Source organism: Bubalus bubalis, chromosome 13, assembly GCF_019923935.1.
Source record: "Bubalus bubalis isolate 160015118507 breed Murrah chromosome 13, NDDB_SH_1, whole genome shotgun sequence".
NCBI classification, from domain to species: Eukaryota; Metazoa; Chordata; class Mammalia; order Artiodactyla; family Bovidae; genus Bubalus; species Bubalus bubalis.
The window spans coordinates 38932697-38960681 of NC_059169.1; the positions used below are offsets into that span (position 1 = coordinate 38932697).

At 40.4% G+C, this 27985-nt stretch overlaps 1 protein-coding gene across 13 annotated transcripts in view; it reads right to left on the reverse strand.

The window, feature by feature from the left end:
- LMO7 (LIM domain 7) overlaps positions 1–27985 on the reverse strand; it is a 222884-nt gene that overhangs the window by 47763 nt on the left and 147136 nt on the right. For 4 of the 13 annotated variants that reach the window (XM_044927220.2, XM_044927223.2, XM_044927224.2 and 1 more), the window contains 9 exons: positions 21087–21117; positions 19982–20095; positions 15909–16107; positions 10153–10405; positions 9528–9761; positions 8920–9198; positions 8439–8639; positions 6859–7581; positions 5801–5830 (listed from right to left, as the gene is read on the reverse strand). In XM_044927220.2, coding sequence (XP_044783155.2) covers positions 5801–5830; positions 6859–7581; positions 8439–8639; positions 8920–9198; positions 9528–9761; positions 10153–10405; positions 15909–16107; positions 19982–20095; positions 21087–21117 — 2064 coding nt within the window. Of the gene's footprint in view, positions 1–5800; positions 5831–6858; positions 7582–8438; positions 8640–8919; positions 9199–9527; positions 9887–10152; positions 10406–15908; positions 16108–19981; positions 20096–21086; positions 21118–27985 lie in introns of those variants that run through there. The other 9 variants (XM_025262746.3, XM_025262745.3, XM_044927225.2 and 6 more) reach the window with 6 other exon arrangements.

The following is a 27985-nucleotide window of genomic DNA, read 5'->3' on the forward strand; positions in this document are numbered from 1 at the left end:
AGCCAACTCCATCCTTCCAGGACACAGGCCAGAAATCTTGGAGCCTTCCCAGATTCCTTATTCTCTCACATGTAGCTGATCCCATTGGGAAATTCTGCCCCTCTACCTTCTAAATATATCTAGGGGGTGACCACTTCTCACCACCTCTATCTTCACGACCCTGATCCAAATAACCCTATCTCCTGCCTGGATTATTAGAATCATCAGCCTCCTTCCTTCCACCAGGGTGTATTCTCAACACAGCTCCTCTGTCCATGGGATTCTCCAGGCAAGAATACTGGAGTGGGTTGCCATTCCCTCATCCAGGGGATCTTCCCGACCCAGGAATAGAACCTGCATCTTCTGCATGGCAGGCGGATTCTTTATCACTGAGTCACCAGGGAAGCCCACTTAACAGGGTATGACTATACAAAAACCTGATTTGAGAATATAAATTCACTTAAGTTGTAACTACAAAGAATCAGGCTATATGAGCTAATACAAGACAAGACACTAAAAAGATTTTTTTTCAGCTCTAAGGTATGAGGGGAATCTGGATGCCCAACACATGAGGTTACAGAAATTCCAGAACAAAATTGGAAACATAAGTATTTTAAGTAATATTTTGGTGGGAGGAAGGCTGGCCAGTCTCAGCAGATCCAGACCCTTTCAGTCCTCACCCTCCTTCACTGGGAAACTTTAACATGTGTCTTTTCAGAAAACACTGTTATCATGGGGTAGAGGCTCATCACCCTCCTGGGGAGCCCACAGCAGAGCCTGGCACATAGAAAGTGTTAGCTGCTCAGTTGTATCTGATTCTTTGCCATCCCATGAACAGTAGCCCGCCAGGCTCCTCTGTCCACAGCATTTTCCAGGCAAGAATACTGGGTTGCCATTTCCCTCTCCAGGGGATCTTCCTGACCCAGAGATGGAACCTTCCTGCATTGCAGGCAGATTCTTTACCATCTGAGCCACCAGGAAAGCCCTCGGTGGTCCCCAATATAAATAAACGAGCCTAACATTGGCCGGAGTAGACAGGTCCCTGTGGAAGGCAGGAATGTGAGCCCCCTGTGTTCCCTGGGATCAAGTTACTTCAAGAAAGCCTGGCACATTCCAAACAGGTTGTGCCAGGCACCAGAATGAGACAGGAAGTGAGACCCAACAGAGGGATCTAATTTTCACCACTCCCTCCCTCCCCACCCCTACCCACTCCCTAAACATCATTTAACTCTTCTCAGTCTCAGTTCCTGAACTGGCTAAACCAGGAAGGACTTGCTGGGGAAAAGGGGGTCAGTTTATGTTGATGGCATTTCAAAAACCCATCTGGTGCTATACACCAACTGTTCTTATTAAGGCAAATATGATCATGAGAGATCTACTGAAAACTGACTCCCAAAGCAGTTTCAAATTAGAGAGGTCACCCCAGGCCCCACTGATAAAATCGAGAACGTTTTGAGTGTAGGAGCCTTTCAGCCAGATCATGAAGAATTCTTTCCTTCCTTATCAGAGTTAACAGCATAATAACAAACTTCTGAGGGCTTACTATGTGCCAACAAGATTGCCCAGCAGTCTCCATCGATCACCTCATTATACGAAGCCCTAGTCTGGTTCTACCAACTTAGGAGCTGCAGATCCTCGGGAAAAATACAGAGTCTATTTATCCTTCTCCACGTCTCTAAAATGCAACCTAATACCTACCTGACTACCTCCCCAAAATAAGTCCTATGGATATTCCCAGGAAGATTGTTTGGGAAAACTATAAAGGACTACACAGCCCTAGTATGTTTTGTATCAGAAGAATGAATTACTATTCACTGGCAAATCACAATTCTCTTGCAATTCATTTACCTCTGTATTTCCTTATTTGGAAAGACTCTGATTTAGAACTGCATTTGGACTTTTTCCAAAAAAATACAGGTCTAACATGCTGCATTTTCAGGTGAATAGTTTTTTTAAAAAAATAGCATTTAGGGTGAAGAGAAAAAGAAGGGGAAGTTTACAAAAAAGGGGAGTAGATTATAAAACAAGATCACTAAAACCTTACTCTTTTTTCCCACAATGCTGGGACTAGTGTTACAATAAGAATTTTTGTAAAGCAGTCTCAGGAAATTTACAGATGAATATCTAAGAACTAAGGGATCAAAAGGACTGACATGTAGCAAAATTTCCTAAATATAAAATCACTGATAATCTTATATGGCAAAGAGCAATTCCATGATACTCAGTTTCAGGTCCTCCACTTTCAAGCAAAGATATGAATATATCTATTTATGTACCTCTAAATATATTTCCATTAACTGTTGCAGGAATTCTCTGAACACAAATCAATACTAAAACCTGGGAAAGAGACTTTAGAATTATCATAAATTATACTGATAAGATAACATACGAGACTTTTCCTTTATAGGTTTAGAGCCTATTATCAGTGTTTCTCTACAGCGGCACTACTGACATTTTGGGGCAAGAAAATTATTTATTGTAGGGGGCAGTCTTGTGAATTGTAAAACATATAGCAGTATATCAGTAGCAACGTTGCCTCAACCCATCCAATGTGACAATCAAAAATGTCCACAAACGTTGCTGAATGTCTCCTGGTGGAAAAATCTTCAGAAAGTAATTCACATTGACTAGGTTTTTCCTTCCTGTTTGTTGTCTTAAGTGCCCTTATTGTTGTTTAGCTGCTCAGTCGTGTCTGACTCTCTGCAACCCCATGGACTGTAGCCCACCAGGCTTCTCTGTCCATGGGATTTCCCAGGCAAGAATACTGGAGTGGGCTGCCATGTCCTTCTCCAGGGGATCTGCCCAACCCAGGGGTTGAACCGAGGTCCCCTGCATTGCAGGCAGATTCTTTCACTGCTGAGCCATCAGGGAAGTCCAGGTGCCTTTACAGTTCTCCGGAATTTTTTTTTTTTTTGGCCAAAACCCGTAAGTAAAATACACATATCTTAGTTGTCTTTGATTATAACTTCACCTTGCATCACTGTTCATTTCCTGTTGATACTGACAGTAGATGCCACGGCTTAATTAATCACATTACAAAATTACAGCTATATACCATTACAAATTTGTCATTAACAGCTTCTGCCAAGAGGCATCATAACCAAAGTTTCAAATGTCATGGAAACATATGACAAGTCATGCAACACAAAAGCACACGTGAGAAAATGATAGCCACATACAAAGCATCTTACTAAAAATAAAGTGACAAGTGTTCAATGCCAAATAAAAAAGCAAGCCAGAAATAAACAATCTAAGGCTGGAAAGGGTGATGCACATTTCTCTTTAACTCTTTGGTTCTCACCAAAAAGAAAGCATTCAAGTTACAGGCAGTTATTTTCCATCACAGGATATGGGCCAATAATGATTTTTCCAGGTAAGTATTCCACGCTGGAAAACATGCAAGGTGCCCAGAGAAATATCACCCAGAAATATCACTTGTTTCATGTTTATAATCATTTACAAACATATTTATAAACATGAGACAAATTCTAGGCTAAAAGTCTATACTCAGTTCAATTTAAATTTTTGTTTTCATTGTGGATCAACTTAAGAAAAAACTGGTAACAGAGAAAACTTTTAAACCCCAGATAATAGATTTTTGATTGCAAGTGGTCTAAAATGCACCTGAGTTTTCTGAAGGCCTATCTGTATTACTTTCCATTATTCGACAAGTCATGCATTATTCATTGGTCTCCATTTATAGACAACCTCGCTTTATTTGTGTTATCCTGGCAGTTAGCTGCATGGGGAACAGCATTTAAAACAAATAGTGTACTATGCAAGCAACAATCTTGAAACAGTCTACAGAAGGCATTTGCTGCTGCTGGCTAGGGCCCAGAAAAATCCTTAGCTTGCTGAGCTTCGGCATTTGGGTTTCTCTCTTCTTTTCTTAAACCAGCCACACAATGTGTCCCTAACGGGGAGCACGTACAGTCACTGGAATAGCTGTACAGGTTTACATTTCCATCAAGTACTTGGACTCAGTGTTTTCACATTTCCTTTAAGAAAAACAACCTGCTTACATTATAAAGTCTTATTTACCAATGAAAATTCTTCTGAACGTTATCACTCAGAGTGCTTGATGCTGTAAAGATTTATTATCAAAACAGCTTTCCCATGACAAATCGAGATTAGCAGATGCTTAAGTGTCATGCTAAAAATTGCCTTGTACACCCTCCTGATGGAGATGTTTTAAGCACACATGAGGAACCAGATAGGAGATAACGTATCTTTGCAAGGCATACTGAAAGCATGCTCGGAGCCTGATTTTTAACATCAGTGGCTGAGAATTACTGGCAATTAGTTGCTCATTGCTCCATTACATCCTTGACATCTAGAATGGCTATATTGCTTTATATAGTGATTTTAGTTGATTTAGTTGATTTTAGTTCCTTATCATAAAGGAAATCAACCCTGAATATTCATTGGAAGGACTGATGCTAAAGCTGAAGCTCCAATAATTCGGCCACCTGATGCAAAGAGCTGATTCTTGGAAAAGACCCTAATGCTGGGAAAGATTGAGGATGGGAAGAGAAGGGGATGACAGAGGATGAGATGGTTGGACATGAGTTTGAACAAACTCTGGGAGATGTTGAGGGACAGAGAGGCCTGGCATGCTGCAGTCCATGGGGTCACAAAGAGTCAGACACAACTGAGCTACTCAACAAGTGATTTTAGTAACTTCTAAGATCTCCACACTATCAAAATTATCCAAAACTATCAAAATTGGAGAACCTTTGAGATGAGTAAGTTCCAGTAGGGGAAGATACTTAGCTCCTAAGGCTTAGGCAGATTAAAATATTTGTCATACTTCAATTTTCTTCTTGATCAAAAATTATTAGCAGTTGGGTTCACAAAGTTAGAGAAAGTTGATGTGAAATATTAAGATGTAGTCACCTGGGTATTCTGCCCTAAGAGTGAGTGAGTATACATTGCTAGTGCATATGAAAAGTTAAAAAGTATTTGTTTTAATTCTGCTATTTGAAAAATAGGAAATACTTCCAGAAGGTTGTTTGTATAATATTTTATGTCTGCCAGGTGACAGAGTCAAATGACCCAACAGTCAACCCCTTTATATCCAAGAGCACTGGTTCTGGGAGCTGCATTCCCAGATACAGAGGATCAACTATAGAAATAAAGTGGGAACAGTTTTAAGTATAATCCTTGTACCTTACATGGAAACTACCAATATTTTAATTTTTTGCAGCTTTGGAAGTCTGATTTGGCTTTGTAACACAGCTATGTCATAAAATTTCACCCGAGTCAGGAATCTTGAAAATGTTTCCAAATCCTGAGGGAAAATAATGCCACTCAGCATCCCAACTAAGGAAGCTCTCCTTGAACTAAGAGTACACAGATAATGCCAACCACGTGCCTTCTAAATTCAAAGTAAATACCAATATATTTTTTCCATTGAAGATTTTCTAAAATATAGTTATTTGGGCTTCAACATTCAGAAATGAGAGGTTTGGCCTATGTAGCTATCAGATACCAAAATAAATAAACCTAATCTCAGGTATGTGTTTTTGTGACTTTTAATCAACTCCTTAGAGGAGAAGGGAAAAAAAAAAAAAAAAAACAGGATTTGAATTTTCAACTTCTACGAAACAAAATATTGCTGTCATACAGCATTGCATGCACTGGGTACTCAGACAGAAATATGACCGTTCAGTTGCAGAATTAGGAAAAATTTCCCTGTTTCAGATCTCATGCACAGCACAGACATTCCCATTTAGTGTCATGCCAGGATAGAAACGCAATGACATACCACACAAAGGACAAACAATATGCAGATTTTTTTACTGTGAACCACAAAACTTACCCGCTCTCACCATAAATCTTTTGAAAGAGTCTAAGAAATCAGAAAACCAAAAATTAAGTCATGTTTTTCTAGCTGTGTTAGTTTCTAAATATTCAACATCTTCAAGAGTCTAATTAGAGATGGACAAATCTCAAAAGGTTGCTTCTTCAGTCACATTCTTGATCATGTCTCATTCTCATTGATCAATTCTCATTGATCTCATATCTCAAGGAATTCAGATCAAGACAAAGAATTTCCTGTTTTCCTTTGAACCAAACGAACAAATTCATTTAGGAAACAAACAAACAAAAAACTTCCTGTGCCAGAAACTAATCAGAAGTTAGATTTAGGCCTATTAATTTCATTTAACCCATTATTTGTCCATCCCAAAGTTCCACAAACTGAACATTCATCAAAACGGCAAGTTGCATAACACATAAATGCAGACTCATTGTCAAAATGGCCATAATTACATACATGTAAAGTATAGCAGACAGCAAATAACATTCATGCACTGTAATAAAATTTGCACTGAACTTTAAACCATCAATGTAAAAAGTCCCACGTCAATAGTCTAAGAAGCCTGGGTCAAAATCAGACATCAAAATCAAGTTAAATGAAACTTGCAATGCCATATTTTAAGGGACATTTTTACACCAAAAATCATGTACTCTGAAATACAAGAAACAGATAAAACCAAACTACAACCAGAGTGTTTCAGAAATGCCTGGACGTGAGAATAAGTCTTGTAAACATAATCAGAAAACAGCTTTGTGAAATGTCATATGGCAGAAGCATATCATAGTCTTCCCTCAAGGCCAAGGGCACTGTTTGCAGATACACACCTTCTTAAACAGGTCTCAGAGAAGTGATTTTGAGACGTGCAAATATGGAATTGCGCTTTTTCCACACAACAACTAGATCTGATTTTTCTCAAAGCAAAATCAATGCTTTAACAGAATGCTTCAAAACAGCTCATGACATGCAGAGCTGGGCAATCTGATGCTACTTTCTCACACAAGGGAAGTCACACAAGACCATCCACGACAAGCGTAATCCTTGCACAAACACACTCTGACCTCTCCACCATCAGCCGCTTCCTGTGCCTAAGCCTGCTGGCCTCTCGGATGGACTCCCACTTCTGTAAGTCCGCCTCGCTGCAGGGACCAGGGGTGAAACTGACGGGAGGGACAGCGGTTCCCAGCTTCCAAGACTGGATCTTACGAGCCAACATGTCGTCTTTCTTCTGCCTACAGGAAGGAACTAACACTCTACAGCTAGTACTTTGTTCTTTCGAGGGGCATGTCCTTTCAAGCACACAGAGAAATTTTGCTTGAATTTCTGGAGGAAGCATCCAGGGTTCGGGCAATGGGACTGGCTGGTATCTATCAGGGCCTCCGGACAGAGGCACCTCCGTCTTCTGTGCTGGAATGCGGCGAACAATCATATCATCTTTTTCGAGGTCCGGAAGAACAAGTTCCCCTTCCCTACACTGCAGGATTATATCTCGCTCTACAGGATCATCTTGCCCAGACAGACTTCTTAAGTCTTCGAAAGCCCGGAGAACACATGGGTTTGCATGGAAAGCCCTAGTCTTTCTGACAAAGAAGTCATCATTCTCTAAGTCAGGATCCAGGACTGGCATCTCCAGGGCATCTCCCGGTCCACACCCGGGTGCATAAGAGAGGTTCCTTCTGCGTGTTATGAGCCGGGGGCCAGCCGTGGGGTCGATTTTGATATTTGTTTCAGAAGACAAGATGTCATCAGAATATGTCTGGAGGGCCTGAAGTAATAAAAACTGACTGAAGCATAGGAAAGAAAAAGGAAGGGAGAATCTTATTAAGTTTGGGGAGAAAAGGTAATTAGCAGCAAACCAACTAACTAGCCAGTCCCTGTGGGTGAATTATTTAAGGGGGCCATGGGAGGGATTCTAGCTGGGAAGTAAGACCAGCATTTAATGCCATCACCCATGATACCATTTAATGAAATTAGAGCAGAGTCTACTTCTCAGAAAGGTGGATATCATTGAGGCCAAGGGATGGCGCTACAATGGGAAGAGTGAACCTGCCTGACACGCCCAGTGTTCCGTCCACCCCTTCCTCATCCCATCAGCCACAACGGCCTGACTCCCTTCCCAGAGAAGCAGCAACGATCCTGAAAGGTTTCCAGAGCTGAGCAATGAACGCTTTATGCAAGAGGCACAGGTGGTCAGCAGAAATTAAATTCAATGCTCTGAAGCTTTGTTTAAAAACTCTGTTGAATTTCTTCTTTGCGTTTTCTCACCAGTCTTGCCTGCCCCAGTGTCTGTCTACAGATTATTTCCTTTCTCCACAGCTCCACACATAGCATAGCTGTATAATTAGGTCAGCAGTGTAAAAAGCCTTTTTAAATGATTTTCAACAAGAACTGATGATGCCACATGTAACTCTGTACTATTGAACATGATTGTGCTAAAGAACATTTAATCCTATTAGACTTTCAAGCTCACACACTTGCACAGAAAGCATGATGTTATATGTTACGCTTTCATAACTCAGTATTGAGTGAGTGAGCATCCATGATTCAGCGCATCACGGTCAGCGGTTAATGGGGCAGCAGAAGTTGGCACAGGTGTCACAGGCTGGACTCTAAGCAGGCGGGCTCATGCAGGCAGGTACACCTGGGCTCATCTGAAACACCACGGGTTCTCCTGGCTGCATGGGGGTCCCAGGAGTTTCTGGCCCGTTTGGTAGCCAGTTCCAGCAGGAGTGAACGTCTTTGACAGTTGCTGTCTAGCCTATGATCTGCTTTTTGTATACTACTAAAAATGGTGCCGCTTCTGTCAGAGCCTGAGTCCTCATCGTCAGAATCTGAATTCCTTCTACTTGGAGTAACACAGAGAAAGGAAAGAGAAAAGACAACAAAGAATGATGTAACTAAAAATACTGTCCAGCTCTGGCTGTACAGAAGAGTTTTAAAAATCCAGATCCTAAAGTCTAAATTTAAACCGTGTTTTGTTTTGTTTTGTTTTTTACCCCCAGTAAGCACGTTTATAGATGCTGGAGGGAAATTAATCTCTCTCATAAAATGCCCACATAGAATGCACCCAGTCAGGGTACCGAATGGACACTGGAATGAAAGAAACATGCACAAAGACAAACCTGAATCCCTGAAATTCTTTATACCACGGTTTGTAAGTTTCCCTTTTTATTCGTTTCCAGTTCACATCCTCTGGGATCCAGCATTTGGGAAGAAACTGATCAAAAGCATTCCCTGGGCTTGGCATGACTGGGCTTAGCTTTCGCACGTAAAGATCATCCTTTACAGTGTTGGGAACGCTTTTCTTGCTTTCGTTCTCTTCCAAATAACAAGAGGGATCTGAAGTTTCTTGTACTGTTGGCCAGTTCTCCACGTTCGTGCCCCAAGTTCTCCTCTCGTTACTGTTCAAAACATCCAACCAGTTAAGACACTGCGTGAGCAATTTGTGACACAGAACACAAGAGGCATGCTTCTGTCTCACAAAGTTCACACTGTGAATGCAGCCAATTCGTTTCCATTCTCATCATTCTCATCATTCCAGCCCCTACAACAAAGTTAAGGCATTATAACAGCATCTCATTTTAATTAGAGAAGAGCTTGATATAGAAGGGCCAGAGACACTTATAAAATGTGTTAAAAGAGAGAAATCGCAAACCATCTGGGGTGTTACTTTACGTATTAAAAATCAATAGCACAACAGGCATTCCAACCCAGGAGAAATTTTTCTGACCTCGTCAGTTTGTACAGCCCAGTGGTTAATGGGTCAGGAGGAGAAAAGATGGGTGAACAAGATTTAGGAGAGATGGAACTCTCAGGCCTCTTTTTCACTTGGAATCTACGGTTGGCTAAGTCATCCCAAACTACATCCGGCAGCCTCCGTTCCTCCTCCGAGTCCGATCCACTTTCAGAACCATACACCTCCTTCGGATAGGAAGCTGGATTCGAAAAATCACGCTCTGCTCTGCTGATTTGATGGGAAATGAAAGAATTCTTTTTGTGTTCACTGAGCTCCATCAACACAGATTTTTTAAAAATGGAAACAAGCAACACAGCAGAGTTCACAATGAACAATGTAAGTCATCCAGGAAGCTGAAAGATAACCAGTGAGTCAAAGGCAAGCATCTAAAAAAAGAACCCGCAAATCTCTATGCTGACATTCTAAAACAGAAGAAATCTCTTCAAGATATGGATGTTAAAAACACAGGTAAGAAAAAGAAAGACTTTCATTAATGACGTTTTATGTTATCTATGAAATACATTTTAAGGCTTATTCCTTTTATCAAATTTAAATATCCCAGCAAATTCCCCAAGCCGAATGAATTTTAAAACTCAGTAATCAGCTCGCATCCCAGTACCTTGGAAATGCTCCATCTGCTTCTGTGTAGACGGCACTTGCCCAGCTTCGTCTGTTATCCTCATTTTTGTCCAGCTTTTTCTTCCTCAGGGGTGCCGGCACATACGATGGCTGTCTACTCTTGTTGGGTAAAAAGCGATTGAAGGGTAAGGCAGACTTGGGTTCAATAGCCGAAATCCTTCTATAGGACATGTCATCTTTATTATGGTCCTGCATTTTGAATGTAAATTCAGAATCTGTGTCACTTTCACAACCTATTAACAACAACAAGAAAAAAGGCACAGGAATTTGCTTTAGTCTCCAGATTTTTCATCTAACTGAAACCCACACAGCCTGCCTGCTTTGTCTTTCCCTTGGAAACCCAGGGCTCTACTGCTCACTGTGGGGAATATTTTTAGAAATTTGTCATGAAGTTGTGATAAGACCCATTAGGAGGAACTTGCTTTACATACGGAGGTACACACAGTACATTCTTCCACTGGTACATGTTCTAAGTAGAAAAAGTTCCCTTTATGGCTGAACCCCTTTTCTACTCAATCTTCTCATGATTTTTTGTAAAATCTGTTGATGGAATACATGTAGATATAGTGTAGCCACAGAATCAAAGATGCTTAACATGGGATGTGAACAGAATTCAAGGGAACCTCAGTCATTTAAAATAAACTGTGCCATCAGCCAAAATTTCTGTGAGGCGAGAGACCAGCAAAGACAAAGAAAAGATGCAAAAAGCACATGATCACAAAGAAGTTTGACAGATACATATGAGACCCTTATGAGCAAGAATCACACATAACATACGTGGTTGGACCAAATGACTCTTAAAGTCCTAAAGGAATATTAAGAGACCACAGAACTCAAGGCATTTTCGGACAGTGGTCACAGAAATATTGGGAACCTTCTATTTTGACTCAATATCATTTATGCACATATCTGAAAGAATACAATTTGATACACCTCAAAGTCAGATAACTACAAACACTACTCTGTTCTCAAAAAAAAAAAAAAAAGCCAGTCTGTCCTTTTAAATACATGGGAAGAAATGAACATACAAAATATTACAGATACAGCTGAGCTGTCTCCCTTCCTGCCCTTTTTTTCCTGCCTCTGTGTGTGTGTGAAGAAAATTTGCAAATGCTAGGGTCTTCAGTAGATTGGTAGCTGAGTACCTGGGAGCCACCTGCTCTTAGCAAAAGAACACTTCCAGGTTAACCTGAGCCAAAGGCAGTCTGTCCCCTCTTCCCTGCTGGCAGGAGTCTACAGCGAGTAACACTGAGAGAACCCTACAGGAAGCAGTTGAACACACAGCTAGGAGACCTTGAGACCGGAACAGGGAAAGGAGAGTCATGGCAAAAAGGGAGGAAGTATAACCAGGTATCACCAGAAATATTAACAGTCAATAATCTGGTGCTTTGTTTTTACTGCCTCCGAAATGAATACATTTCTTGTAAGTAAGAGAGAAATGCCAAGATTCTTACTAAAATTTTGTACATGTAAAATTTTAAATATAAAGATAGGTCTACTTTGGAAATGTTTTAAGTTAATTTTTTTTTTAGTCCACTACAGTATGCTGGAGAGTAGGCAAATATTCTTGATATGGTAAGAGATGTGGATGAAAACTATCACCTGCCCCATCAATAAACAAAGGCTGTTTCAGCCATCAAGCCATCAGCCACTGCAGCCATCCAGCACTGTGTGCCCTGAGGGCCTTCAGGGTGGCTAAAAACAGGATACTAGCCCTAGGTAGTAAAGTGCTAGTGTTGAAGGTGTTAGTCACTCTATTGTGTCCAACTTCTTTGCAACTCCATGGACTATAGCCCGCCAGGTTCCTCTGCCATTGGATTCTTTTTTTTTATTTTTTTATTTTATTTTATTTTTAAACTTTACATAATTGTATTAGTTTTGCCGCAAGACAAAAATACTGGAGTGGGTAGGCATTTTCTTCTCCAGGGGATCTTCCCAAACCAGGGATTAAACCTGGGTCTCCTGTATTGCAGGTGGACTCTACCATCTGAGTCACTAAGGAAGGTGCATTAAAGGAATGATTTCAATGAGCTCAGTCTCCAGCATCTTCCTATATATAGAAAAGCTTGAAATTCATTAACCTGAAACGTCTGGTTTTTCTTTAATTAATAGTAATCTTTTGATGTTCTGACTACCTGGGTGTTTTGGGGCTTTTTTGTTTTTTGGTTGCTGCTGCTGCTGCTAAGTCGCTTCAGTCATGACCGACTCTGTGAGACGCCATAGATGGCAGCCCACCACACTCCTCCATCCCTGGGATTCTCCCGGCAAGAATACTGGAGTGGGTTGCCATTTCCTTCTCCAATGCATGAAACTGACAAGTGAAAGTGAAGTCGCTGAGTTGTGTCTGACTCTTAGCAGAAACTCCTATATATCCTGGCTCCTCCCTTACCTCTTCAGAGCAGTCCCTCAGAACCATCTGAGAGGCTGTCTTCAGGGCTAAGTTCTCAACAAGTCTACTAAATAAAACATAATTCTCAACCTTTAGATTGCACTTTTTTAAATCTGTCAACAGAGGCTTCCTATAATATAACTTAGGAATATGACTTTGTAATTCATTAACCTAAAAATATTACTCTTATCATCAATATTATTGATCATCAATTTGGGACTACAAAGAATCTGGTGTAGGTAGCAGAATTTCAAAAGACTGATCAAAAAAAAAAAAAAGTTTTATCATCCTGGAGGGCTTGTAGGATTTTTTTTTTCCTTCCTTAGTTGTAATTACCAAGTTCTCACATCCACCCTCTTCAAACAAGGTCTGCAACTCCTTTCCCACGATCAGGAAGCTGCAACAGTAACCCTCTGCTTTTCATCACAGGGACCAGGCACCCAGCCCAACGAGTGTCTGAGGAGAAGGCTCACACCACTGAACCACTGCATGTGAACTGACCAGAGGCTATAAACTCCCACATGCCTTCGATGCATGTCCCCTTTATTATTGTTGTGAAGTGAAAGTCGCTCAGTTGTGTCCCACTCTTTGTGACCCCATGGACTACAAAGACACAGTCCATGGACTTCTCCAGGCCAGAACACTGATGTGGGTAGCCTTTCCCTTCTCCAGGGTTTATTATTGTTGGCCAGACATAAACCCAAACAAAGCATGTGTTAGGTTCTTCAGTCCCGACAAAGTAATATACTAGGTTGAGAATTTCAACCTCTGCATTCACAGCTTTAATCACTCAGATGAATGATGAACTCAGATTCAGTTCCTTAAAACTATCTTAAGAGTCATCTGGGCTATGAAAACATTACACCGAGATCACAAACAGCCAACAAATACAGCAGTAATTAAAAAGGTTAACTTAAATAGCTATTCACTTTTCTTTATTGTTAACATTTTTTTAATTTAAATTTTAATTTTAATATTTTTTTATTTTTAATAGAAGGATAATTGCTCTATAGTGTTATGTTAGTTTCTGCTGTACAACAACATGAATCAGCTATAAGTATATATGCGTGCATGCTCAGTCCCTTCAGTTGTGTCTGACACTTTGAGACCCCATGGACTGTAGCCCGCCAGGCTCCTCTTTCCATGGATTTCTCCAGGCAAGAATACTGGAATGGGATGCATCTCCTGCATTGCCAGGTGGGTTCTTTACCACCAGCGCCACCTGAGAAGCCCATGCATGTGAAGTCGCTTCAGTCATGTGGGAAGCCCGTGTGTGTGTCTGTGTGTGTGTGTGTGTGTGTGTGTGTGTGTGTGTGTGTGTGAAGCCGTGTGTGTGTGTGTGTGTGTACAAACATATAAATCCCCTCCCTCTTGAGCATCCCTCCTACCCCCCATCCCACCCCTCTAGATCATCACAGAACATGGAGCTGAGTTCCCTGTGCTATTCAGAAGCTTCCCACTAGCTATTTATTTCACACATGGGAGTGTATCTATGTTAATGCTACTCTCTCAATTTATCCCATCCTCTCCTTCCCCCATCCCATTCACTTTTCAAAATTTTAAAAGCTATCACTATTCAAAAAGCTAAATAATTTAGAGTTATAATATTTGCTGATTCATTTTATTTTGGAAAAACAAATTCAGTGTACACTGCTTTTATGTAAATTTAAATTAAGTAAACAGTAGTAATAAAAGGTGAATTCTAGCTCATGATTGCATGCTAAAGCATTTAGAAACAAGTGTAATGTATTCTGAAGTGCCTTGAAAAATAAAATGGATAATTAATGTCTAGAGAACAGGAGCTTGGTGTGTAATAAAGGCAAGCATGGTAAATGTTATGATAGAACTAGGTGGCAGGTACGAGCATGCTAAGTCACTTCAGTCCTGTCCAATTCTTTGGGACCCTATGGACTGTAGCCTACTAGGTTGCTCTGTCCATGGGATTCTCCAGGCAAGAATACTGGAGTGCATTGTTCTGCCCTCCTCCAGGATCTTCCGGAACCAGGGATTAAACCCACGTCTCTGTGTTTCCTGCGTCTGCAGGCAGGTTCTTTACCACCAGTGCCACTGGGGAAGCCTGGCAGGTACACAGGTAGGCACGTAAAATTCTTCCAACTTTGCTATGTTTGAAAATGTTTTACAATAAAAGCAGGAAAACATTTAAAATAAAAATACAATCAAAATAAACAAGCAAAGTGAAATCTCTAACAATCCAGCACAAACTCACAACCAGAACTCTCAATATTTTCATGTTGCTGGTGAAACACAGAAATAGTTCAAGAAACTTCACTTACGGTTTCAATCTAGTCAAATCTGATTCACAAAAGGTTTATAGTCAGAAATTTCTGATGCCACCCAACAGCCATAGGAAAAAGACTTGTATTTAAATAATAGATTGTACATTGGGATTTTGAAAGAAAACTCCTTCCCACAACAGAATGACTTTCATTAACATGTTCCTTTCATACTCGTTCTGGATTGACTTTGACCATGAAAGAAGCAAAAGATGCTTTCTAACACAATGCCAGTGTTGCTCCTTAATCAACCAAAGCTTAGCATAATATTCTATCAAGACAGATATCAATCACTTCTTTTCTTGGATAGTGATAATTATTAAAATAGTGCCCTGTTTCTTCTTAGAAGCTTTTTATCTTTTGCAAAAAAAGGAAAAGGGAAGAAAGAAGGTTATTCAGGAACTAAAACACACTTTTACAGAATCTTATTTATTTTCTTTTCTATGTCTAGATCTATCAGTTATTAGGCCTCAGAGGCAGAGATTGTTAACCCTGAATACGGAGGAAAAAGAATTAGGATAGACTGTCACTGATAAAACAGGTTATAGTTAACTGTCTCTTCCTTTTTGTTTAGTCGCTCAGTTGTGTCTGACTCCTTTGGGACCCATGGACTGGAACCCTCCAGGCGCCTCTGTCCATGGGATTTTCCAGGCAAGAATCCTGGAGTGGGTTGCCATTTCTTATCCAGGGATCTTCCTGTTCCAGGGATTGAACCCAAGTCTCCTGAATTGGCAGGCAGATTCTTTACTGCTGCCCTAATCCCCTCCAAAAACAGATTTTGAAAAAATGAAACTATCACCCCTCAAGTGGCAATATAGTGAGGAAAGAACAAGAGAGACAGAGAAAGAGAGAGAAAAGGAAGGAAGGAGAGACCAAGGAAGAGAGGAAAGACAAGACACCCTCAATTCTATTCCAGTCTCCACGATATATACTTCCTGGTGAAGTGTTTGTCTCAATAACTTTCCCTCCATTTTTCTACTCTCTCCCATTCCCAATTTTCTCTCAGTACACTAAGAAATAAAAATAAACTGTCAAGTCCAAAATGCAACTCACCTTCACGTGCCCCCCTCAACGTGATATCAGAGGAGCAGCTTGTGAATGACCTTGATCCCAAAGAGTCCAGGCTCTCAAACGAGTCCTCCCTCTTACAGTTGCCTGGAGAAGCCAGAAGCTCCCCGCGCTCAGGGCCCCAGATGTCGCTGCAACCACTGTCCCTGCCACTCCTCTTCAGGCAGCTGGACTCTTCAAGTGCCTAGAGGACATTTGTTCAGGAATAGTAACTGAGCAAAAACTTCCAAAAATGTCATCAGTTATGGCGTCTTTGTTTGCATAGCTCGAGTCATGCTATCTCTGATTAGATGAGGCAATGAGATTTCCCAGTGAAATGTCAGAAAAAAATTTGACAGAAATCAGAATATAAATCTGTAAATGTTTTCCCATGACTTAATACTTTAGCACTCATGTGACAACATGGAGGTACCCAATATTATTTAGTAAGGTGATAGAATCTATTTAATAATGAGGAAATTTTCAGTCAAAGAACAGCTAATAAGTAGAGTAACATTCAAGAGCTAAAATCAATTCCTGTTTAGTTTTCTGGCAATAAACATAAAAGGAGGCAAAAAGAAAAGTCAACCTTAATTTTGATATCCAAAAGGAGAAAAGAATAAGACTGCATTCAGCCTACCTCCAGGAAATATTAGGGGTCATTTCTATTGAACAAATAGAAAAAAAAACTAACAAAGATCTTCAACAAAAAGAAAAGTTTTAAAAGAGAGAGGGGTAAGAATAACAGGTATACACTTCACAAACTTGTCTATTTTCACAGATTATAAAACTAGATCTGAACCAAGGAAAGCTCACTGGTTACAAAACCAGATTTGAACCAAAGAAAGAAGACTTGTTTGTTGATATATAAAACATTTCCCCTGTATCTAGATGAAATATTTGTTTGGCTCCTATATCAGTTATATAGAAATAAAGTAAATGTTATTAACCATCGGTTTGTAAATCATATAGAACTCACTAAAATAAGCATTTTTAACTAACTTTCCTCTACGAAAATTTATAAATTTATAAAGCCTTTAGCATAGTAAAGGCTTAATAAACATATATAATAATCAGTGAATAGTTAGCAACTCCATACTTTTTTAATACAGTAGAGGTAATCTTGGTACTACAGTAAAATCAGAAATGTTATTTTCAGATAACGATACTAATACAGAGATAAGAATTCCTAGGTTCTTTAACAATCAAATGTAATATGTGAACCTTTCATTAAATCATTATATAGACAAGAAGCTACGAAACAGAGTTGGGAAACACTTGGGATGTTTTGAATATAGACTGGATATTAAATAATGGGGAATATTCATGAATGTTCTTCGGTCTGGGAGACACTGTAGATATACAGAAAAATATTCAAGAACAGCATACTGAGCATTTAGGAGTAAGCAACCTGAAATCTACATGAAATAATGGATAGATACCTAAATAATGCCAATGTGGGACATGCTTAATGATTAAATCTGATGGAAAATAGGTGGGTATTTGTTACACTACTCTTTCAATTTTGAATTATGAATATTTTCAACATGTGGAAAAAGTTGAAGAAAAAACGTTTATAATGAATAATTAGCAGCTGTCTCAGGCATACTTTTGGCTAAGACTGGATATCAATTTGTGGTTGAATTGTGTGACAAGTGTTTAAGTGCCAATAAGGTCCAATAGATTTATTTGAGATTTTATATATTTTATCTGCCACACACCCTGGAATTAGACTTGACATCTTGTCATGCAAATGCAAGCGCCTACCTTGTACTCTATCTCCAAGCAGATGGAGAAGCTGGGATCAGTGTTGGTGCCACCAAAATACTTCTCAAAAAATATATAATTTAAAATTCTAAGTAAATCTTTAGATTCATCAGGTTTCTTAAACACATATTTGTTGAAGCCTTAGAGTGCAACACACAGGAAATGATTTTTGCCCTAGTAAGTGTTAAAAGTTAATGATGACCTGCCACCATAGTTGTAAAAGAACCGGAGTTTGGCCCTGTTGCCTGGTTCCTACCCCGATCCCCCCACCAAGGACTTTCCTCTGACAAGTCACCTAAAGTGAGTCATCTACAACTTATAGAATGACTCAAGGTCAACAGTTTTCTGCAAGAATTAAAAAAAAAAAACAACACTTAATTTAATTTTTTTTGGCTGCACTGGGTCTTCATTGCTGCATTCAGGCTTTCCCTCGTTGTGGCAAGTGGGAGCTATTCTCTAGTTGCCGTGCACAGGCTTCTCCATGTGGTGGCTTCTCCTGTTGCGGAGCACGGGCTCCAGGGCACAGGGACTCAGTTATTATGACACATGGGCTTACGTGCTCCATGGCACATACAATCTTCCCAGACCAGGGATCAAACTTGTGTCCCCTGCATTGGCAGTGGATTCTTAACCACTGGACCACCACAGAAGTCTCTGCAAGTATTTTTTCTTTATTCATATTTTAGATTGGCCATTAAGCATAACTAGTTAAGGGAGAAAAGTTTGATGAACACAACGATCTCGATTTTAACAGAACAGATGCAAACCATATACTGACATATCTCTTATGGCTCTCCACCCGCCATAATAATGGAATGGAACCACAGCTTTAGCTCTACCTATGACAAATTCTTTGTGTATCTACTCTGGTTTTGACACTGGTGGCAGGAAACAAACTCAAGTACAGCATTCCCAGCACACTCTACGAAGGTTACTGAACCTGAGTCACACTGCCATAAAAAGAACCAAAGGCTGTAAAGAGAACATGAATGCAAGGGCCAAAGTCCCATGTTATTTTTAACTGGATGTCTTCTTAGCTGAAATAACTGTAAGGCAGACTCTGCTCACGCTCGAAGCCCCGCCACATTCATCCTTCTGAGCCCTGCCCTCCACCATGGCACTGACCTACTTGTTCATCTGTCTGCATCAAACAACTGTGCTCTAAGGATGGTTCATCTCCCTTGTGTGAGTGCTTTCTCAACACCTCATATAATGCCCAGGCATGATATTATCTCAACAATTATCTGGATAAACTGTTTTAAGGATTTTAAATAGGATATTATTAACTCCTTACGATTTAAAAATAAAAATTCAGAAGGAATACGCTAACCTTCAAGACTATAATTTCATCTCTCTATAATATATATGGCTGGGCTCAGGCAAAACTAAAGATGAGAGTAGTTATAAGGCAAAGAGATCATTTTCATCCTGGCCTAGAACGTCTATTTTCCAATCATAGTAACTAGCATTTATTATATCCTTACAATGTGCCAGAGACTAATGCTAAATGCCTGATGGGTACAGAATCATTTACTGATCATAAAGACCCATCAAGCAACTACTATTAATTAGATGGTGACAAATTATTTTGATGACATATCTTCTTCTGAATACTGCAGATTCTCCTACAGAAATACCCCCGTGGCGATTGGTTCTCCCATTTGATCTTACGAATGAAGATCTGGCCAATTCTGGTTAGCCTTGGCACTTGACCCTCTTCAAACAGTCTTTAAACACTCAATATTTGCAACACTGATTCCAAAATATGAAGGACTAGAAATGTGTTTAAAACCAAATATTCTAACTTAAAAATCTTATCAAGTTTCATGTAACAGCATTTACTACTCTTTAGAAAACAGACCTAGCATGGGAGAATTGTGAAGATATTGGAATAAGGACATTAGAGATATAGTGACCCATGGCAAGACAATAAGATAAAGAAACTGAGTAACATACACACATTTTAATAGCCTGAAGCAGTTACTGGTCGAGTTCATAATGAATATGGAAACAGTTGGGTTATATAAAGTGTTGAAGAAAGAAAGTTAATGAGTATCTCACTGATTACCTAAAATTAAGGAATAAATACCTATACCTATATATCCTGAAAACCGGTCTGAAATACTCACTCCTTGGTGGTGACTTATGAAGTCAGCAGGTAAGTAACAATCCTCTCTAGGCATCCCTATCAAAGCCACCATATTTTGTAGAAAAAGTAAAAGAAGGGAGAGGGCACATGAAAACAAGAGAGGAAGGGGAAGATAAGAACTATTAGTTAGAGTAAGTGTCTCATATAGATAGAGTTTCCTTACCTTAGTCAGAGCTTGTCCTAAAAGATTCTCAAACGCTTTCAAATTAAGATAGGGACCATTATAGTAGGGGTTACTTTGTGCTTTTCTTCCCAGCCAGTACAAAGTTATCAAAACCTAAAAAAAAAAAAAATGCCATGAAACAACAGATGAGTCAATTTAGTAATTAACAGCAAGCTCAGATGCAAGTGAGCGCTAGATAAAAGACCATATGTATCTATCATTGAAAAGTAGATTTCCTTTTAAACTACATGAAGGAGAAGGGTCATCAAAAATGTTATTCTTCTCTGAGCACATTCTCACAGCAAAAGCTTTAGACCCCCAACAGGTATTTGTACATTCTACCAGTACACATGAAGCAGGAAAAAATTCACAGGAAGAAAACATAAATTAAACTTTTCAGACAATATTTTCCAACAAACTTACAGACTAAACACTTAAAATCAATAATTCTCAGCTCCACATTTTTAAATAAAGCTGTCACATTTTTAGAAATTCTTCTAATATGCAGCATACTATAGACATGTCTACACTGGCTAATTCCTCAGAGTTCTTAAACATTTAGTGTTTTTTCTTAAAGTCTGATTTTGGTGGCTTCTGACTTGCTCTCCTAAAAATCCTATAGCCTGTTTATCTGCCTTTGCGTGCATGCCAAGTCACTTCAGTAATGTCCAACTCTTTGCAACCCTATGGACCATAGCCTGCCAGGCTCCTTTCTACGTAGGATTCTCTAGGCGAGAATACTGGAGTGGGTCTCCATGCCCTCCTCCAGTGGATCTTCCTGACTCAGGAACCAAACCCACATCTCTTGCATCTCCTGATTTCACAGGCAAGTTCTTTGCTACCAGCGCCACCTGGGAAGCCCTTATCTGCCTTTACTGCATTACTAACATGTAAGGACTCACTTCCTAAATTTAACCCACCTTCTTATACTATGAGGTCAGAGAATACAAGTTTCAACCATATTTAAGCATTTTTAGAATTTGTTTCTAACAAAAATTCCATTAGAAAAAGAATAGAGAATATATCAGATATTTTTAGTTCTTGCTACCTTATTACAGAACATGTAAGAAACCATTTATAATGTTCCATTAAATTTGTATCTTACATTTTTCACTCTCCTATCAGTCTCTTCTTGCCTGTAAAGAAGAAAAAAGAAAATATTCATTAAGTAATATCTATGAACCTGAAATTGTTAATTATTAACCAAAAAAAACTCATTTGTATTATAAAGTTCTATGAATATTAATATCACCTGGAAGTTCAGAACCTTTACAGGGTGTATTATCCATCAGAGGATTTTTCCATATTCATTTATTTCACGAAATATAATAGTCAGTTTTCTATTAAAAGCAAGGTTGTCTTTTTTTATTTCATTTATTACAGCTTGATTTATAAAATGTACTATTTGCATTTTTAAAATGTTCATTGTGAACAATGTTTAAATTCAACCAAAAGGGGAAAGACATCAACATATGGTCACAGCAGAAAACAATCAGGAAAGGCAAAACATGTAAATAGGAAAAAACAAAAGTAATTTTGCACGGAGTTTTCTTTTCCATTGTGCATGGTGATTTTTCACTGAAGTTCCCCAGAGAAAATTGCTCAGAGACCAAACCCCTGCAGATGCTAAAAAGTGCAATTTTTTAAATGCCATAAATCACTGCCTGTATTATAAGCATCTGGCTCAGAGGGTAAAGAGTCTGCCTGCAATGCAGGAGACCCAGGTTTGATCCCTGGGTCAGGAAGATCCCCTGGAGAAGGTGATGGCACCCCACTCCAGTACTCTTGCCTGGAAAATCCCATGGACGGAGAAGCCTGGTGGGCTACAGTCCATGCGGTCGCAAAGAGTCGGAAACGACTGCGTGACTTCACTTTCACTTTTCATAAGCATCATGAGTCCCCCCCCACCCCTATAAAAAGGCATAATATTTATGGGAAAAGTTAAAGAAACAGATGTCACCACAGTGTGGAAGACAAATACACGTGAGTTCATTAACAAACGGGTCACTCTAAACTACTGGTGCTTTCCAGAGACTTAAGCAGGATCATTGCTGGTTCAGGAGAGATGCAAGACCCTGAGGTAGATACCCTTCAATGTAGCTTTCCAGTCTAAGAGCCATAGTAGTATGCTGCTGCCACTAAGTCGCGTCAGTCGTGTCCGACTCTGTGAGACCCCATAGACGGCAGCCCACCAGGGTTCCCTGTCCCTGGGATTCTCCAGGCAAGAACACTGGAGTGGGTTGCCATTTCCTTCTCCAATGCATGCAAGTGAAAAGTGAAAATGAAGTCACTCAGTCGTGTCCGACTCTAGCGACCCCATGGACTACAGCCTACCAGGCTCCTCCGTCCATGGGATTTTCCAGGCAAAAGTACTGGAGTGGGGTGCCATTGCCTTCTCCTCATAGTAGTATACTTACAAGAAAAAAAAAACATATATATATATACACACACACACACACTGGCTTTCTTGGTGTCTCAGAGGTAAAGATTCTGCCTGCGATGCAGGTGACATGGAAATGTGGGCTCAATCCCTGGGTTGGGAAGATCTGCTGGAGGAGGAAATGGCAACCCACTCTAGTATTCTTGCCCAGAAAATCTCATGGAGAGGAGAACCTGGGGGGCTGCAGTCCATGGGGTTGCAAAGAGTTGGACATAACTGAAGGACTGAGCATATACACACACACAATGCATGTGTAAGACATAGAAAACATACATACATAACATATAGACACAGGGAAACAAAGAGGAAGAGAAAGAGCTCATAAGTAGAGACAAATATTTAACTTAGCTTTCAAAGAATCCATGAAGACAGCTACGACCATTCCTTCCCATACAACAAACATGAACTGAAGTGAACCTAAGAACAGCAGGCAACTCCCATCTACCACCAGAACAGCATGACAAAAATAAAACTCATGAGCTCTCACCCTACTGTGGAAACGTAAATTGGTACAAATACTTGAATACACTTGGTAGCATCTATTTAAGCTGAATATATATGCATATTCTATGATCTAGTAATTCCACTCCTCAGTATATACCCAACAGAAATACTTAAAGATATTCAGCAAAAGTCACATATGAGAACCTCTGTAGAAGCACCATTCATAATAGAATGAGCTGGAGCTACACTGAATATCTTTAAGAGCCGGATGGATCGATTATGGGATATTCACACAATGAAATATTCTGTAGCTATGAGAACAAACAACCTGCGGTCATATGGTTCAATGTCACCAACACTGGGAATCAAATGAAGCCAGGCAGAGCACAGGCTGTATTATCCATCCATGTCAAGTACAGAAACAGGGAAAACAAAGATAAGATCTTAATATTCAAGATAGTGTTCACTCTGGTAGGGAGGATGGAAATGACTGGGAAAAGGTGATGCGCTTCTGGGAGCCAATTATTTCTTATATTTTGATTTGTTTGATCTAGTTCTTATATTTTGAATGCACTGCCTACCTATGTGCATTCCATCTCTAAAGTTTGTGAACTGTACGCTCAAAATACACATATAGAAATAGATACATATTTCAAAAAAGCAAATAAATTTCACAGCCCAGGTACTTAAACCAGGGCTTATCTCTTGAGTAAAAAGAAAATTATTGTGTAAAAAAAAAAATCAACATTTTCAAAGAAGTAGGGGGGAAAAAATCACTAGAAACCAATAATAAAAAATAACAAAGGTATAAAATATATAGCCTCCTTTTATATTAATGGCCAACATACACACCTCAGACATTAATCAAAGCACAAAGAACCATTAATACTCAACACAAAGCATATACTAGGTTGAAAACCACCGCACTATTAACATTCAATGCAAAGCATCCCACTTTTCTCATAAGCACCCTGAGGGCAGAAGGAGCAACAGAGCTCTCTTGAACCCCTGACCTCCTTTCCACACAGCCTCCTCTGAAGCTTTCTAATCCAACACAGTCATTGGCTTTTCTTTATGATAAAGCAATAATTGTAAACACAGGGTATGGCCTATTTGGGAATAAACACTCACAATAAACCGTGACCTTGGCACTATAACCTTTCCCTCATTTCACATTCCTTTCCGAACATGAGCATTTATAACATGCTCTTGAACACAGTGACACACAGGCCGGCCAAATTGCTGTTCTATCATTGAAATGTAATGCCAGGAATTCAAGTAGTCAATGATTTGCAGGAGTCAATAGAGGCCAGCTTCTGATACTCAACAAACACATCCCACTGCTTGGAAGTCGAAAACTAGGCAGCTCCTTTTGCCTGCTGTGGCCACAGGGCACAACCCCAAAGCCTTTCAAAGAGAACACACGTGAGAGCTGAGGGGAAGCTCATGGTATCAGCCTCTCCATGCACCATCCAAGATGCTGGCCAGCCTAACAGAACCAAAAATTAGACAAATCCGATCTACAAGTAGACTAATCCCTTATAACATATTTCAACTGCTGGCACGTCTGTCATACAGAGTGAAGTAAGTCAGAAAGAGAAAAATGTCGTATATGAATGCATATGTGTGGAATCTAGAAGCATGGTACAGATGACCTATTTGCAGGGCAGGGTTAGAGATGAAGACATAGAGAACAGACACGTAGACACAGGGTGGGAAGGGAGAGTGGGACAGATTGGGAGATTATGAGTGACATATATACACTACCATGGAGCTAGTGGGATCCCGCTGTAAGGCACAGGGAGCTCAGCTCAGTGCCCTGTGATGACCTACGGGGCAAGATGGATGAGGGGGCAGGAGGGAGGTCCAAGAGGGAGCCGATATATGTGTACAACCAGCTGATTCGTTTCATTGAAGTGAACACATTGTGTTACTTTCATAGCACAAAGTAACAAAGCAATGTGAAGCAATTATATTCCAATTAAAAAAAAAAAAAAAAGGAGGATGGTCTTTGGGTCAGATGTAGGTCCCAAGAGCTATGTTCATCTTGGCAATTTAACTCTGGATGCTTCAGTTTCCTTCTGGAGAATCTGGAAATAATGGCCAGTATTTCAGGAAATCATCAGAAAAGTACCCAGGTACTTAGCAGAGTCCCTGGCCATATGCTAAGTGCTCACTGAACATCAGTTATCACCAGACTGTAAACTGTCTGAGGGCAGGGATCATCTTACTTACCAAGTTACCCACAAAGGCTTCCTAATGAAGCCATGCTGGACCACAACATTTAAGTTGCAATCAGCCTGCCTGACATTCCCCATCTCTCATCCCTGCTTTATTTTTGTATTATAACCATCAACTGCATGCATTCATTTATTATTTGTCTCTTTATCATTCAAAAGGAATTTTTGTGATTTTATTTATCACCATACCCCAAGTGTCTTAAGACAGGGTCTACCACCTGACAAGGACATTAAAATATTTTTATTAAAAATGTCTAACACGGTGCATGGCACACAGATGCTCAGCAGCACTAATCTGAACATATCTTTTTAGCTTACAGAAATGTAAGTTAGCAAGAGAAAGCCTGAAATGATAAAAGCTCAGGAAAATTCCTATGTGATGTTAACAGTTAAATTGCATTAGCTTACTTACAACACCTAATTTTGATTCCAATTGCCCTGATGTTCATAACTGTGCTTCTTTGTAAAGCTACTTTCGTTAAAACTTCAATAAAAGGAATTATTTATAATCATAGATCAATAACCTTAAAAAGGCACAGATTCAAAAACAAAGAGGAGCTGCAAAGTGCAGAGATTAAGTGCTAATCTCTGTGATATAAAAGCTTCCCAGCAAAGTCCTGAAAGACAAAGGCCAAAGAACCTAAACCTTCCCTGACACCCAAATTTATCATAAAAAGGGACAGAGATGAAACATTAATAGTTTGAAAAATTACTATGTTGAATACTTCTCTGTGTATTATATACTAATTTAAATATTGTGTTTAATACTCAAGAAATGGCCAAGTATAACACAGATATCCAGTACTCTTGCCTGGAAAATCCCATGGACAGAGGAGCCTGGTAGGCTACAGTCCATTGGGTCGCTAAGAGTCAGACACGACTGAGCAACTTCACTTTCACTTTTCACTTTCATGCACTGGAGAAGGAAATGGCAACCCACTCCAGTGTTCTTGCCTGGAGAATCCCAGGGACGGGGGAGCCTGGTGGGCTGCCGTCTATGGGGTCGCACAGAGTCAGACACGACTGAAGTGACTTAGCAGCAGCAGCAACATAGATATCATCTTCCACTCTGTTAATGGAACAGCTTTGCCTCACTACCCAGCAAATGACCAGAAGACATGTGCTAATCACAGAGCTCTGAACTTTCTGCCAGAGGCCAGGAAGAAAAGAGTCACAAAAGCTCAAGAATGCCCATCTATGAACAAGATCCATCAGTAACCACCTTATCCTAACAGTTTCAAGGTAAACATAGAACTAGGAAGCTCTAGGTCTGATCTTTTCTTTATTCAAGGCTATTTTAAAATACTAGTACAAATCATCATTCAAGAAGTACCGTATCTGGGGCTTCCCTGGTGGCTCAGTGGTAAAGAGTCCGCCTGCCAATGCAGGGGACATGGGTTCGATCCCATATCTGGGAAGATCCCATATGCATGGACCAACTAAGCCTGTGTGCCATACCTATTGAGCCCTCATGGGACAGCTACTGAAGCCTGTGTGCCCTAGAACCCATGTGCTGCAACAAGAGAAACCACTGCAATGAGAAGCCTGCTCACTGCAATGAAAGCATGGTCCCCATGCGCCACAACTGGAGAAAAGCCCATGCACAGCAACAAAGACCCAGCACAGCCAAAAATTAATACATTTTTTAAAAAAGGAAGAAGTACCATATCTAAGGAAAAGACCAGGGAAATAAAATTCACGTGGATGCTCTGGCTCCCATCAGGAGACCCCAGGCCAGGCAGCTCACCTAGGAGGGCAGGCTCTGGGGCCAGACCTCCTGGGTGTGATTTCTGGCTCCACTTGTAGGAGCTGTGAGAATGCGGTCAAGGTATTTAACACTGCGTCTCCATAGCCTCACCTGGAAACCACACACCCGTCTCACTGGGCTGAAGAGAGGCATCTGGAAAGTATTTAACCCGAGCAGATCAAGGAAAGGAAACAATTCAAGCCTACCCTCCAGTCATCCATCTCAACCCCACAGTGTGGTGGGGGGAAGTGACTGGGGGACAGGCACGTTCCCCACACGTTTCCCCCTAGAAGAGACATTTCTGTGAAGCACAATTCAAGACACTCTTTCATGATCTGCTTTCCTTTCCCTGTTTCTCTGAAAGCTGTGAACATGAAAGTATTTCAAGTATAAGGTCAAATAAAGAGCAAGGCAAACTAGCGTGGTATTACTGCTGTTGGCCAAACATCCACGCTGGCCCCAAGCCAGCCCTCCTCACCCGCCCTCTATCTACCAGGGACTGCCCAGGCCAACACCCTTCCATTTTCCAAAAGGTCAAAAATCTGAGGGGGAAAAAATGTGTGTATGTGGCCAAAATCTATCTCCCTCATATTTGATACCAAAGTTTGGGGACAGAGTGTTAAAAGGTGAGATTCTCCTTTTATTATAATTTGGTACAGCCAGCTATACTCTAGGGCTGCATTAAAAATATTTCCAATACGTTCTGTTTCCCTAACAAGCCCACAAGCATGCACCCACCTCAGCCTCTCCAGGCATCTCTCCTGTGGGACTGCAGAGAGCTAGGACCATACCTGACTCATGGCTGTACCCTGGCGGGGATCAACCACAGGCCTGGCTGAGAGCCGCCCAGCATTCAAATGTTCACATATAAGTCACCTAAGCTTCCTTGGTGACTCAGTGGTATAGAATCCACCTGCAATACAGGAGACACTGGTTCAATCCCTGGATCAGGAAGATCCCGTGGAGAAGGAAATGGTAACCCACTCCAGTATTCTTGCCTGGGAAATCCCATGGACAGAGAAGTGGGCTACAGCCCATGGAGTTGCAAAGAGTCAGACACAACTGAGCAATTAAACAACAACAAAAAGTCACCTAAAGCCACTCACAGAGCCAGTCCAGCAGATCAAGGACAA